The sequence below is a fragment of the Lates calcarifer genome, unplaced genomic scaffold, assembly GCF_001640805.2.
Source record: "Lates calcarifer isolate ASB-BC8 unplaced genomic scaffold, TLL_Latcal_v3 _unitig_5786_quiver_433, whole genome shotgun sequence".
NCBI lineage: Eukaryota > Metazoa > Chordata > Actinopteri > Centropomidae > Lates > Lates calcarifer.
In genome coordinates, this window is record NW_026117727.1 from 266,590 (window position 1) to 281,085 (window position 14,496).

The 14,496-nt window shown below is 41.1% G+C and overlaps 1 protein-coding gene across 2 annotated transcripts; it reads right to left on the bottom strand.

The window, feature by feature from the left end:
- Positions 1 to 175: 175 nt before the first annotated feature.
- Positions 176 to 12,288, bottom strand: naglu (N-acetylglucosaminidase, alpha). Of its 2 annotated transcripts, none has more exons than XM_018666556.2 (6): positions 11,774 to 12,288; positions 5,528 to 5,675; positions 5,011 to 5,157; positions 4,321 to 4,406; positions 2,873 to 3,129; positions 176 to 2,657 (listed from the first exon to the last, which is right to left on the bottom strand). In XM_018666556.2, the coding sequence occupies exons 1-6, from the start codon at positions 12,184 to 12,186 to the stop codon at positions 1,453 to 1,455; spliced, it is 2,256 nt and encodes a 751-aa protein (XP_018522072.1). In that variant the 5' UTR covers positions 12,187 to 12,288; the 3' UTR covers positions 176 to 1,452. The 2 variants fall into 2 exon arrangements, with proteins under 2 accessions (XP_018522072.1, XP_050925041.1); XM_051069084.1 differs by lacking the exon at positions 11,774 to 12,288 and adding an exon at positions 10,964 to 11,001.
- Between the last annotated feature and the right edge of the window lie 2,208 nt (positions 12,289 to 14,496).

Sequence of the window (14,496 nt, forward strand, 5' to 3'; positions counted from 1 at the left end):
CGGAGTGGTGACCTGTTGAGGTGTGCCCTGCCTCTCACCCAAAGCATGATGGTAGCCTGACAGTCTCCTGTCCAGTCTTGCGCTAGATTCAGTGGAGAGATGAATATGTGCTGTACAGTGGTCAGGTGAATGTGTGGAGGTGATGACATCAAGGAGCACATACACAACAAAGAGGTCCAGAGTGAACTCACTGTTTTTAGTCATGCAGCCTGCAGACTTTTATGACATGCCTGAGTTACAGAATCACAAGTTTAATTCATCAAAATACAAAAATAGTATTTATACAATACAGAGACTAATACAGTGCAACATGGAATGCTTGTTGGCGTATTATGAACTCATGTAGTGACTGTTAACACGCTCTACAATCATTACTATTCTCCCAAAATATTATGATGATTCTTAACTAAAATTACATTTATCAAAAAGAAAAATCTCATCTATTCTTCAGTGCTCCAAAAAAAAAAAAAAAAAAAAAATCACTGTGACTCATAAAATATTTCAGGAAGTAATTGATGTACATGTGATATGCGTCAGTTTAACACCTGTGAATTTTTATATAAAAATATATCTTTAAAAAGAAAACCTATCTGGGGACAAAAAGACATAAAGTTATCTCCTAAGGTGCACCATGAACCATGAGCCAATTTGTCAGAGCATTTTCTCGGCATTAAATAAATGCTTGTATTCATAAAACCATTGCAGAAACTGGCCCCAGTCTCACTGAAATGAAATGACATTGTAAATGGAGAAGAAAATTCTTATGCAGGATCAAAAACATCTGCTTGGTATCTGCTATTGGTGTACTTGTTGTGATGCTGCTCGGTGCAGTGTCTATGAAGCAGCAGTCCTATCAGTCACTTCTCTCAGAATAAGGCACAATATTGAAATGTCATCTCATTGTTGACTAAATGTTCCATTTGCTGCCTGCAGTCACAGTGTAGTGCCTGCGATTAAAGAAGGCAGATCTGTTTATCTATAGTTATCTTATAGTTTCATGTCTGTGTGTTAAACATGGAGCTGGAGTCAGGAAATGTTTAGCCTAGCTTAGCATGAAAAGTGCAGTGGACCACATCCTGACTCCAGCTCTGCACTGATATCCATTTTAACGTCTCAGTATGTGAGAGGAAATATGCATATTTTATGTAAATATATATAATATGCATATAAAAAAAAAGTAACAACATCACATCAGTCAGTCAGTGTCAAGTCGTTTCTACTCCTCTTTCATGAGGCATGATTGGATATTTAATCAGTGTGAATATAAGGAGAAAATGTTTTTGCTCCTACAATGATTTTACAATGATTTTTATGTGCAAAACAGATTGTTCCTGCTGCTGTCAGATTTTCTACATCAAAATGTTTTGGGATAGCCATGCAAAACTGGAGGTGGAGGAAGACATTCTTCTTGCTGTGACTTGAGACAAGTTTTTTCCACAATGTCTCTGCTCACTATAGTCTCTTTAAGGCCTGTGGGTAGTACTTGAGGAAGATCCTGTGGGCGATGGTGTACGTGTCTCCCTGAGGCTTGGTTGGGTACTTTCTACCATTATAAATGAATCCCTTTTCTACCTGAAACACTGCCTGGTTGAAGGCATCCTGCTTGAATGGTCGTCCACTGTCCAGACACTCTACTAGAGTTTGGACAAACAGTCCCCAGCGCTGGGCATAATAGTCCTCCATGAGGCCTCCCCACTCTTTACTGGCGTAGTCCAGGATCTCACCACTGGGACCCCACAGTGTGAGCTGGTTTCTGGCGTTCATTTCATAGAGCTGTGCCTCCTTCTCATCCAGGGCTAAGGATCGTGCCCGTTCCAGCCATGTCCCCAACAGGAAATTGCGGTCGCTATTCAGCAAACGGTTGAGCTCAGGCAGGAGGTCGTAGACCAGCACGCCACCGGCAGTCAGCAGCTCTGGCAGCTTTTGGTTCTGGAAGGCGTCTGCGACATCCTGGTAAAAGGATGTGGTCAGGACCTGAAGGGCCTGCCGCGTCACATCCACCAGGTCGTACCGGAAGGTCTCTTTGGACATGAGAGAAGGCGCTGCCTCTATAATCAGTTTCCAGGCTTTATACAAGTCAGCTGGATCGTACCAAAGGCCAGAATTCATGTGAAAGGAAGGCCTGCGCACCAGCGGGCTATGGTTGTGGTTTCGGTAATGTGGCACAGTGCAGTTATAGACACTGGAGAATAGGAGCCCCCATGCAATGGACAAGTTCTCTTGTGTACTGCCGTAACGGCGTATCGCATACAGTGATACCCACTTAGACAAGTTGACGGGCTCTTTGCGCCACGCCAGCTCACTCATCAGCTCATACATCACAGGATTTTGCTCAATACCCTCAGGTGTGATGCCTAGACCCACCAGGGTGGAGTTTGGAAAATGCAGGGCTTTGAAGGGACCTGAGTTGATACTCTCCACTGTGCCAAAGAAACCACTGTTACCACCAAAGTTATGCAGCATGCACCAGATAAACGGCTGTCCATAGAAAGACTCAGTGTAGGAGAAAATTGGCTCGGTCTCTGCAAACAGGTCCAGCACGATCATTCGTCCAAGGGGCACTCCGTGTAGTAGGGCCTGAATCTGGGCTGGCTTCCAGAAAGCTGCATCACTGAAGAACAGCCAGCCTTGCATCAGCCAAATTGCCTGAGGATCAACTGGTGAGAAAAAATGAGATTTGGATGAGGGACAAGAAGGGGACAGGTCTCAAAAATGGCTGATCAGCAGGGAGTTTGAGGGGGGCTGTCTGCGTAAGAGAGTTGGACAACAGGTCATCTATGGGTCACTAAAACTAGGACAATCACTGTACTTGTATCCCAAAATATCAGCATTCAAAGAGCGTGAACAGGATGTTAGTCATCCAGACACTCACCTGCAGTCATTGAGGCAAAGACAGAACGACTGACTGCAGACAGGTAGGTGGGGTCAGAGGAGGGAGGAGTCATCTCATTGAAGGTGTCGGTGTTGTAGATGTGGTCCGTCCCAAACTGCTTCACCACCTGGGACAGATAGAGGGAACCAATCTGGAGGAAAAGTGGGTCCCGAGGGTCTAAAATATAGGAGCACGAGAAGCTGCAGTTGAACTTAGCCCAGGGCCCCAGTCTGGTTACATTTGCTGCTGGATACAACCTGGAATACAAGAAACACTTCAGTGATTTAAAGGTTTTGAATCTGAACAGACTGGTGATCTGAAATGCATCGGGGAAGTGGCACACAGAGGCGCACGAAACTGTACAGAAGCTGGGATCAACAGGAGTTGTTGGTCTGTCTGGTGGAGCTCAAACTTAATGTTGCAGCTATAAGCCACCTGCTTTCATACCTTCACACACATGGCCAATCACTGCACACAGTGGGTGTGGTTTTCTAATAAAAAAATGCAGAAACAAATCTTTTTGAAGCACGTTGTCACCTTTAGAATGTTTATGCAGCCATTACTGTATTTGGTTTATAAGTACTTTTTAAACAAATGAAACCAAACACTCTATGAATAAAGGCAGATATGAAGGTTGGGTCCTATGTGGGTGTGGTGGAAAGTACCTGAGTACATTTACTTAGGAACTGTCCTTCAGCGCAGCTTTTCTGGTGCTTATATTTAACTTGAGTATTTCTATTTTATGCTACTTTATACTTCTACACTACAGCTGAACTTACTAGTTACTTTATGTACAAAAACAACATATGATGCTGCTACTTACACTTTAATGCATCAGTATTAACCTAACAATAGAATATATAATAGCATAACCCTCACAGAGGCCATTACTATGAGTACTTTTACATTTTGCAGTACATTTTGCTCTTACATACATTACAGTGACATTTTCACTGCAGAACTTTGACTTGTAATTGGGTATTCTGAGATGCAGTATTAATACGTAACAGATCTGAATACTTCTTCCAACATGAAGGAGCAGCCTTCAAACATTTCAGAGAAGCTTCTCAACCCACAGGGACTGAGTCAGTCATAATAAAAAGATTCCTTTGTCAGCCTGGCTGATTATCACAGATATATCAATGTATCAACATACATGTTGGTCAGTAATTACCAAGAAATATCATCAGAGAAGTGCAAAGATATCAGTGAAAACATAAAATAAAATCCATAAAATAATAATCACTTTAATGGCAAGTCTGAAATGCTGTTTATGTTGTGTGTGTGTGTGTGTGTGTTAATATTGCTGTTTAATCTTCTTTTTTGCCTTTAATATCAACATTGGCACTGGTTCAAAACCCCAGTGTTGGTAAATCTTTAATACCTCGTGTGTAAAGCATAAAATATATCATCCTGAAATGCTGTGACAATAAACATCAATGAATCACCTGAGGATTCCCTTGGGAATGTTCCCAGAGAAGGCCGGCAGCACAGGAATCATGCCAAACGATCTCATTCGCTCCAAGATTTTAAACTGCAAAAAAGAGAGGAAATGTCACACTCACCTTAAACACAGTAGAAAGTAAGCTAAATTAAAATTAGCTTAATTAATTAATTAATTAATTAAAAGAAAGTAAGTTGAATTTAGTGTGCAAATTTGACTTGGTTTTTGCCATTTACAGATGTATTTAAAGAAAACTCCTCCTGGAGAATGAATTAAATTGACACCAGATGAGTTCAGTCTAATCAAAAGATTAGATGCTAAATTTCAAAGCTTTTGAGTTTTTGTTGAAACCATGGCTTTGTCACCAAACAGGAAATTGTTGTAAGTCAAATATACACTGCCACCACTGGTGCGAGGGCCTGATCAACTCTGCTTGAAGAATAACAAGCAAGCAAGAGTAGCAAGCAACAATAAACCTGGAATTAAGAATGAATAAATCTGACACCTGCAAAAAAGTGACAGTTACAACACAAACGATTTCTATATTTAACACTGAGATGGTCTCTTTGAGTAGCTGTAGCCTTAACTGTTTGAATTAAAATGCTGAATCATTCTCAGTGTCAGTGTTAAACACTGCCACTAGGGGGTGTCAAAGAAAGAAATGTTTGCACATAGAGCATGGAGGTTTCATTACTTGGAGGTAGAGCTGGTTTATGTGCCAGGACTGCGGCAGAGGCCCACCAAACTTGAACATGTTTCCCATACGGTTCCAGGCGAGAAATGCCGGGCCAGAGAAGAACTCTTCAATCTCCGACTGGTTTAACCCAAGAGAACGATAAACCTAAAGGTACATAACAAGTTAATGAGTTTAAGTATCATGTACATCAGGTATGTATCATCTGCCTCTGAGAGATTGTCATTACAAAAGGTCAAACCAAAAAATATCTTTACTCCCATTTCTCTAAATCTCTTCCCCTTCGATTTTATCTTCTTCCTCTTATTGCTCTGAATAAATCATCTATCTTCTTGCAAGTATGCAATTTATTTCTGCCAAAGGTGATCATTTCACAAGCTCGGAAACATTTGCTACATCTGCTCCAAAAGTAAACTGAAATTGAACTAAGAGCCAATAACAGAGCAAACACAGATACTAAGATCTCCTTTTAACTGTGCTCCTGGGTTTAATTGATTTCAGATAGATTTGCTCTAACCTCTTGCCACAGGGCTTCTTGGCCAGTGAAAGCCAGTGGAAGATTGATTCCATTGAGTGCCATCCAGTCGATCTCTCTCTCCCATCTTGGCCAGTCCCACCACACAGAGGAATAACTAAAAGTGCAGACGTTCTGGTAATACCGAAATCTAGACACAAACATACAAATATATTGTTTATTAACAAATTGATAAGTCTTAAAAATGACACATAGTATGTATTTAAATGAGATAGAATACCAAACAAGCATGCAAATTAAAAAATGAAGCCACCAAATAACAGAGAGATGATTAAAAAAAGACGTCTTGTCAGCATTAAACTGAAAATTGCAGTGTGTAATCCAGGCAGCTGTGAAAAGTCAAATAAACCATTTAAGAACATATAGGTATTTTCATTTTCATTTTATCTATGACACCAAGACCACGTTTATGCCTGTTGTACCACTGCAAGATTCAGATCACAGAGCAGAGGATCCAAATCTGTGGAGATATTTCAAAAACCACAGAAGTTGATCTTCTGGATCAAAGTTTATTCAAAACATTTTTCACAATCAATGACTCATACTCCGTTTCCTAATCCAAATAACCAATAATTCCGGCCTAAATCAAATATTCATTACTATAAATGTATGACACATCACATTACGATTTGGAAAATGGGTTAAAAATCTTTTTTAAGCAGCATATTGGTGGCCAAATAGTTCAGATGCAGGCCACTGTAACTAACTGGATTCTCTGACTGCTAGGTAGGGTCCGTGTGTTAGCTATCTCCTCCTTCCCTGTTTGCTCTCCAGGTGCTGCTAACATGATCTGTTCCTTGCTGCAGTAGATAACCAGGACTGCAACCTTGTAGGGCTTTGTCGCTTTGAGGCCCCTCCCCAGAGAAAAATGGCTCCAGTGTGAACAAGATAGTCGCTGCCCGTGTCTGATGAATTTGAATTAACTCAAAAAATGTTTGTGTCTTCAGTCTCATGCCTTGTCCTGGCCACCCTCCTTTTTAAGGGCTAAGGGATTGCCATCACCTCTTCACGAGGCCCTCTACTGTCATAAGATGTCATGTGGTGAGTGATTGCCTTTCTCTGATGCGTAAGCAACAATTTTCATTTAGCTTACCACAACAAAAGAGCATGGGTTTACATGTGTTATCCCTTAGACTCTGGAACGACACAAAACGAAGATGGACCGTGCTGCAAACCCTTCATTTCAGAGGGTTTTGTATCACTAACCGGGGATCCAAAAGACCAGTCAAGATGATGAGAGACATGGGGTTCTCAGTCTACTGTTTGAGAAGGCATCTTATCTTTATTGACCAAATCATGTCATTCAAGTGCAGTTGTTCAAGGTGTTGGAAGGGGGTTTGCGCCTGCTCCTCTGTACCATCTCCACGGTTAGCCTTCCCTGGTTAGAGGATTCTCTGAAGTTGCTGTTCCTCCTGCCTTGCCCTTTAAAGATGTCAATTTCATTCTGAGTAATGACCTAGCTGTTGGCAAAGTTATGCCGGGAACAGATGTGTCCCGAAGATGCAATGCAACCAATCACCAGAGGAGAGCAGCAGCATTTCTACTGGATGACTATTATCGCTGGTGCTGAAAACCAGTCCTCTGGAGCCCTTTGTATGGTCTAATGATTGTCAACAATCTTTTGAGAACCTTAAAGGTATGTTGTGTTGCACTCTTTGCCTTTCAAGCTTGAAGTTGATGCCACTGCAGTCGGGGCTGGGACTGTTCTGCAAGAGGATAACCGGGGCATCAATCAGTTAAGTTACTTTTCACGTAAATTCAGCAAACATCAGCTGAATTATTACACCACTGAAAAGGAAGCTCTTGCACTGCCTTTTACCCTGCAACATTTTGAGCTTTACCTTAGGTCCAGTGTTAAGCCTATAAAGTTTTTTCTCAGATGGTAACCCTCTGGTGTTCCTCTCTAAGATGTACAACAAAAACCCATGACTTTTGCATTGGTCCCTGATCATTCAAGACTTCAACCTTGAAATCAGCCATAAAAATGGGCCTTTCAGCGTTCAGGACCTTCAATAAAAGGATCCCCCTTGCAGAGCTCTCTCTCGCTGCCTGCCTGAGCTGTGGCACATTGTTTTAGAGTTGCTGCTTGTTTAGAAAGAGGAATGTGGAGGGAGGTTGAGGACAGTAGCTGAGTTGGGGGTACCCTTCGCATTCCTTTCGTACAGTCACACCAGGACATTGGTTGGTGTCACCCCCTGTATTTGTTTTGGCTAAGAGGTAAGTTTTGTTTGGGTTTTGTTTTCAGAGGTAGGTGGTAGTCAGGCCTGGTTTTGTTGTATTTATTTTGTTTTAGCATTACCACATTGTCGCATCCTCACAGTCTTGTGGAACCTTGTATGCAGTTGGCAAAGAACACATTATTACTCTGACTCCTTCCTTTTCTTTGGTTGTCATGTTACTGTCTCAAAAAAAAGAAAAAACATATATTGTCAGTTCTCATATAACAGATATAACAGGATTATTAAAAGAGTCATGAAGAGTCCTCATTAGCCTGTGAACACAGTAGAATAAAGTCTTCTGTGGCTTTGGAGGAGTCTTCTGAAGTCTGAGAAAATCAGATGAAATCACTTGAGTTATTTAAATTTAGTCTTGGAGACTATAGTCTGATTACAGCCTGCGTTAAAGACTGGAGGTGTCAAGTTTGAAAGACATGGGCCTTTACAGCAAGCAGGACAAGACACTGCTAAGTATAGAATTCAGTGTTTTTAGGGTATGACTCCTTATTAAGGCGTTCAAGTCAGAAAATCTCATCCTGTTCTGCTTCAGTTTTGGCCTCTCTCATTTAAAAAAAATCTGTCTCTTGTAAGTCCAAAGTGCAGGACTGTGGAGGCAATACAATGGAAAATATTTACTGTCCAGATATTTACCAACTGCACAGCCGCTTAAAACCAGGAGGAAAGTTTGACCAGTTTGACTTCGGTCATCAACACTACCAGGTTTACTTACTATACCTGTTCCTTACTTATACAGTATATTTTACTATATTTACAATATGCATATTGCTTAACAGCATATATTTTGAATGACACTGGTACTGTTATTTTTTTCAGCGTGGAAGTGGAATCCAAGACACCTGTGGTTCATAAATGATGAGGCTTTGAAGTGGTCACCATTAACTTATAGTCATGGGAAAAACCAAAATGTGCCATGTGTGCCGTGGCTTTTTCAATCTAACTACTGTGCACATGACATAATTGGGGTGAGCTGATGCGGGTCTAATGCACAACAGATAATTGAAAAGAAGGGCCCATGCATGGTGTGTGCATAGTGCTCACAGTAAACAATGAAAAATAATGTGAGAAAACGGTCTGTTTGTCATGCACCCGTAGGTTTTGTTGTGCTGTGTTGCAGAAAAGGGGACTGGGGGTTTGCCCCCAGATACCACCATAAAAGAATTCAAAGACAAAGACATACTGGCAGCCTTATCTATCATGAACTATCTCAGCACCCCTATGACTTCCATGACAGTTAATCATTCAGTAACTGATTTTAACAAAAGTGGCTCCTCTGTCTGCTGAAGTTCTGTGGCTGCTACTGTGAGGAGTAGGTACACATTCTGATACAGTGGCTTCATAAAATACTCAGAGCCCTTCAATTTTTGCACACTTGTGTTGCAAATTTGATTTAACATGGATTAAAATGCCATTCTTGCCAATCAGACTACACTGAATAACCCATAATGGCAAAGTGAAAACAATGAAAGTTGAGATCTCTCATTTCTAAACATATTCACAACCTTTGCAGCACTCCAAACTGTGCACAGGTGCATCATCTTTGCTTTCATTATCTTTGAGATGTGTCTAGAACTTGATTGGAGGCCACCTTTGGCAAATTGAACTGACTGGACATAGTCAGGCACATACAAGGTCCCACAATCAACACGGCATGTCAGGACAAAACCAAACCATGACATCCAAGGAACTCTCTGTAGAGCTTAGTGCTGAAATTTTGTGGTGCGCCAAGGGTATAAAACCATTTCTAAAACTCTGAGCAGTCCCAGGAGCACAATGGCCTAAATCATTGTGAAATGGAAGTTTGGAACCACCAGGACTCTTCCTAAAGTTGCCCATCCAGTCAAACTGAGTAACTGGGCAAGAAGGGCCTTGGTCAAGGAGGTGACCAAGAAACCAACAGTCACTCTAACAAAGCTTCAGAAGCTCTCTGTAGAGATGGGAGAACCTGCCGAAAGGATGACTATGTCACCAGCCCTGAGGTCATTTATCATCAGTGAGGTCTTTATGATTGAACGGCCAGAGAGAAGCCACTGGGAGGCACATGACAGCCTGCTTTGAGTTAACCAGATGATATTTAAGGCACTCTGGAAATATAAGGAAAAATATTTTCTGCTCTGATGAGCACCATTTAGACAGAACTCCAAACCAAGGCTGAACAATTATCTAACAAATATTATTGAAATCGCAATTTGGCCAGGTGCAATATCCATACTGCATTACATGCAATTTTTTTATTGAAGGTAAAATGCGACACAACTAACCATGATAAATGAAGCACTGTGGTGTTACAGAGTTGGCCACAAATTATCTTCTCAAGATGTAAGTGAACATTCTTAACACATAATCATCCATTGGGGGTGCCTTTCAGTAGCATGGACAGGGACACTCATCAGAATTGAGGGAAGGATGAATGCAGCCAAATTAGAGCTGGGCAATATTTCAAATTCATTTGATTAACTGAAAGTTTTTGTTTCTGAACGATTAGAAACAAATGCTTAGATCACAAACTTATGATTAGTGCTTCCCCTGCTGTCACTCAAACACAAGCGCCAGCAGTTCTCTGTAGTTAAAACAGTAACAGTAACATGGGCTATTGCCATATCCATGGAGAGGCCTGCATGTCTGACCTTTGCCAACAACAATCTTGAGTAATGGCTGCCACAGCCACTGAAAATGTTAATATAAAACCAGAGAAAGGTAGTCATGTTACCTGAGGAGTATTGACGTGGGATGGGATGGACCACTGCACTGTGTAAAGCTTGTAAAAACTCTATAGGTTTTCTGATGCAAAGGCTCAAACCACCCAAGTAGATAAAACCACTCTGGTACAACTTCAGTAAATCTTACATTACAGTGCTTATTTCACTCTTTTCAAACGAAGTCATTTTTGCCACACACCTGTCTGATTTGTGTGCACTGCACTAACTGTGTGGGGACTACAGGCTTCTCTGTGTATCTCTAGCCAGAATCTACCAATAGCCTGCATGTGTGGCATTTAGGGAACAGAGGTAAATTCTAGTATTTACCAACAGTCAGCATTTGAGGCATTCAGGTGACAGAAAGTAACCTGTTTTTCAGTATCTCCCTCAAAACTGCAGGAGTTTCTGCGTGCACATCAGTCACACAATCAACTCTCAGTCTGTGGGAAATTCTGCTCTGAACTCAAAGTAGCAGCACAACAAACCTGAAACAAAAGCATGCAGAGGGAGTAATATGTGTCTCTGAGATCCTGACGCCAGCTCCCATCCTAAATCCAAAACCACAGCTAGAAAACAGCAAATTTTAGCTCATCAAATCAGTGGCAACACATAAGACAAGACAGGTAATTGTTGTTATTATCATTGTTTGCTGATATTGCATATATATGCTAGATTATAAATTATATAGTATTATATACTCACTCACTCTCTCTCTCACACACACACATTTACAATAAGGAAGTGAAGTACTAGCAGAAATTTTACTTTATATACTGTTGGGTAGTTTAATCTTAACACACGTTACATGTTTATGATGATCACATGCTTTGTATGTAACATCTTGACCTAAAGACTAACTACAAACCTTAACTGAGATACAAGTTCAAGTATCAAAATTGTACTTAGGTACAGTACTTGAACGTATAAGTGTATATTTACTGTCCATTCCTAACAAAAACTAAAAATAAAAATAAGACAAAAAATTGTTGTCAGTTGTCTAGCGACTATATTTAATGTGCCCCTTGTAGAATATGACTTAATACATTAAAACAGTAAATGAGTAAATTCCAGTAAATTCGACAGCCACAAAGTAGTCATTTAGCTAGCAGTAATTTCTGAGTGGGAAAAAAAAAACACTCGCGAGCGGCGTGAATCCCTGCTCGCGCGCGACCCCCACGTCGCGTTCCTGGCGTAATAACTTGTGCATTGATGTACGCCGAATCAAAGAGCCGATACTAACCGTTCTTCAGACCGTGAATTTCATTGTCATCATGCAAACATTGTGGCTCACTGACCTGTGCTGGGTGCTGATGCGCAGGACGCCGGTGAGCCTCGGCAGAGGACGGGGCAGATCCAGCTGATCACCGGACCAGGAAACATGGCAGTTGCAGAAATATTTCAAGTAGTTGTAAATACCAGAAGCCACGGCCACTCCGGTGCTGCCTGTGGCGACTATCTTATTGTTCTTAGTGGACCTGAGCTCACACACATCCAGGCTGTCGTTTGAAAGGTTTCTGTTGACTGACACTATGAACTCAGAAGATCTGTTCCCAAGCAGGCGTTTCAGCAGCTCGACCACCGCTCTCCCCTGAGCCTTCTCGCTGGCTTTCGGTTTGAGGTGGTCTAAAGTAGGAAACTTACAGTGTGCAGTTATAAAAAGAGAGAACACGACAACCAGGACCAGGACCAGGCTGCTTCTGGGTGACATTCTGATCCCCAGACAACAAAGCTAGACTTTCCCACCGCTGCACGGGTTTAAAAACGACTTTATTTCTCCAACTGCAAATGACCAGGAAGCGTTGGTTTACTGCAAGGCTGCCGACCAATCAGAGAGAGAGAGAGGTGCTGTCTCGATTGTAACTCATAGCCAATCAGAGGACGCAGTTTCTGCAAAAAATCTATCTCTGCTGTGAGGGCCCGTGGTTTGTCGTGTGATCAAGCTGTCATATGATGATAATATTACAGCAGTGACCGGATTCCAGGAACAAGTTACATGTCATATAATCATGTAATAAAAGAAACTAAACCTTTGAGCTCGCGAGTCTTTAAATGTTCACTGCAGAAACAAAGTTCAAGCCACATCCAGGACAAAGGGCTCATTTCTTGTAAAGTGTTATTACCTTGTGTTCCTGTATCACAGGCAGGACAGACAGTGTTTTAGGAACAGACCCGTCCATTTACTCTATTTATGATCCAAGGCTCTCTCTTCAAATGGTCAGAAATTAAATGATAGCTCAGAAGTGCCAGTACATTTTCTGTGAAAAAAAAAAAAATCAGAGCATGGAAATAAACCTTAGCAGCTTCAGGTATTTGGCATTTTTGAGTAAAATCTATCATTTTTTAGATTTATTTTTTATTTTTTGCAACAATGTTAGTTTAACTTGAGTTCACGATGACATTCACTGAGGTTTTGTAAACTGGAAACGACGTGTAGCTTCTCACCTGATGCATAAACTGAATGTTGTGAGGAACATGAAAATGTAAGCAATGACCTGCAAGCCACTTTGCAATATTACCCAAGATCTGTGTAAGTAAGAGCAGCTTATTCACAGTTTTTTCATCTATATGTATTACTGTATCATCAGCATACATCTGAACTTCTCCACTCTATGCTGGAGGCAGATCACTGCTGTATAAGCTGGAGAGGAGTGAACTTAGAATAGAAGTCCTGAGCTCTCTGATATTACAAACATTGACACCTTAAACATTACACACTGATTTCTGTTTTTCGAGGTAGGATGAGCCAGTATAAAGCAGCAGAAGCAGCAGTTTTTCTCAATTCAGTTAGTGACTGTGTGCTTATTAATATATCAAAAAATTATAACACAGGAAGTTTTAGAATTCCTGTAATCCTGTTTTTTTTTTTGTTTTTTTTTAACCTTTTCTCTGTGGACCTGACCTTAGATTACCTTCTCTTCACTCTCCTGACCTAAACATGATCCTGTTATACAACCACCTACTGGCCTCTTTACTTTTTTCTAAAATGCTGGTGAGTAGGGCTTAGAAGTGCTAGGTTTCAGCTGGTAAGTAGGTCTGTGTCAAAATTGCAACACACAAACATCAGTGAGGTTGTGTATTGTTGTGAAGGCTCTGTTTACTATAGAACCAGGCTCCCAGAGGCTTTCCCTCAGTCTGCACAGACTCACTCCGGGGGGACCTCGTTTACTGAGTGTTACGATTTGTGTGGCTACTCAATAAACTATCTTGCATCAGATTTTGCCTTTTTGAGTGTTTTTCCTCTGACTCTATGACATTTTTGAAGAAGAACAAAGAAACAAAGGGTTGTGGCTCAGGTCTTTAATTCTGGCCTGAACCTGAGACTCAACACCACAACGGGGAGTGTCTCCCGATGTGAGCAGTAGTTGTAGCAGGGCTGCGTTTGGCTCTAGCTCTGCAAAAAAGATAGGCCTCTGTTTTTCTTACCAAAATTATTTGAACTAAATTAAAGAGGAAACCGTCACAATTCACAGTTATCACATAATACAAAAGGTATTTTAAACATTTATCACTAGGCTCCTTACAGCAGTGATTTACAGAGTATGATTATAACTAACCAGTCAGAAGCACACGCAGAGCTTTTGCCAAATCTGGTGGATGGTTTAAGGGTCCTTAGGCCATACTGTTTGTGGGCCCCCAACAATTTTATATTCTAAAAAATAACACAGACTCAGACTCACAAACGTGTACAAATAGGTGACGATGGTGAAACCCGAAAAATGAAACAGGAAATGGGATAGCAATGCATCTGTCCATAGGGAACGAGGGGTCACTGGATGGTTTGATGAATATGAAGAGGATGTGAATATACGCTGTGGTCTTCACAGTCACCAGATCGCAATCCAATCCAACACCTACAGGAGATTTTGAACCAACTTGTTAGACAACGTGAAGACTTCACTCCTCAAGTAACGCACTAAAGACCAGTACTCTTTCCCTCACTACATTTCAGAAGGAAACATTGAACTTTTTACATTTATTTGACAACTAGAGTCACTGGTTAAGTTACAATCTTCAATGC

Bases quoted from the DNA above. Each gene is read 5' to 3' on its own strand.
- naglu (XM_018666556.2), bottom strand. From the start codon at position 12,186: ATGTCACCCAGAAGCAGCCTGGTCCTGGTCCTGGTTGTCGTGTTCTCT. The intron at 5,676-11,773 runs GTCAGTGAGCCA...GTTTGTGTCTAG, and splicing joins CGCATCAGCACCCAGCACAG to ATTTCGGTATTACCAGAACG. The intron at 4,407-5,010 runs GTAATGAAACCT...TCTTTTTTGCAG, and splicing joins TAAACCAGCTCTACCTCCAA to TTTAAAATCTTGGAGCGAAT.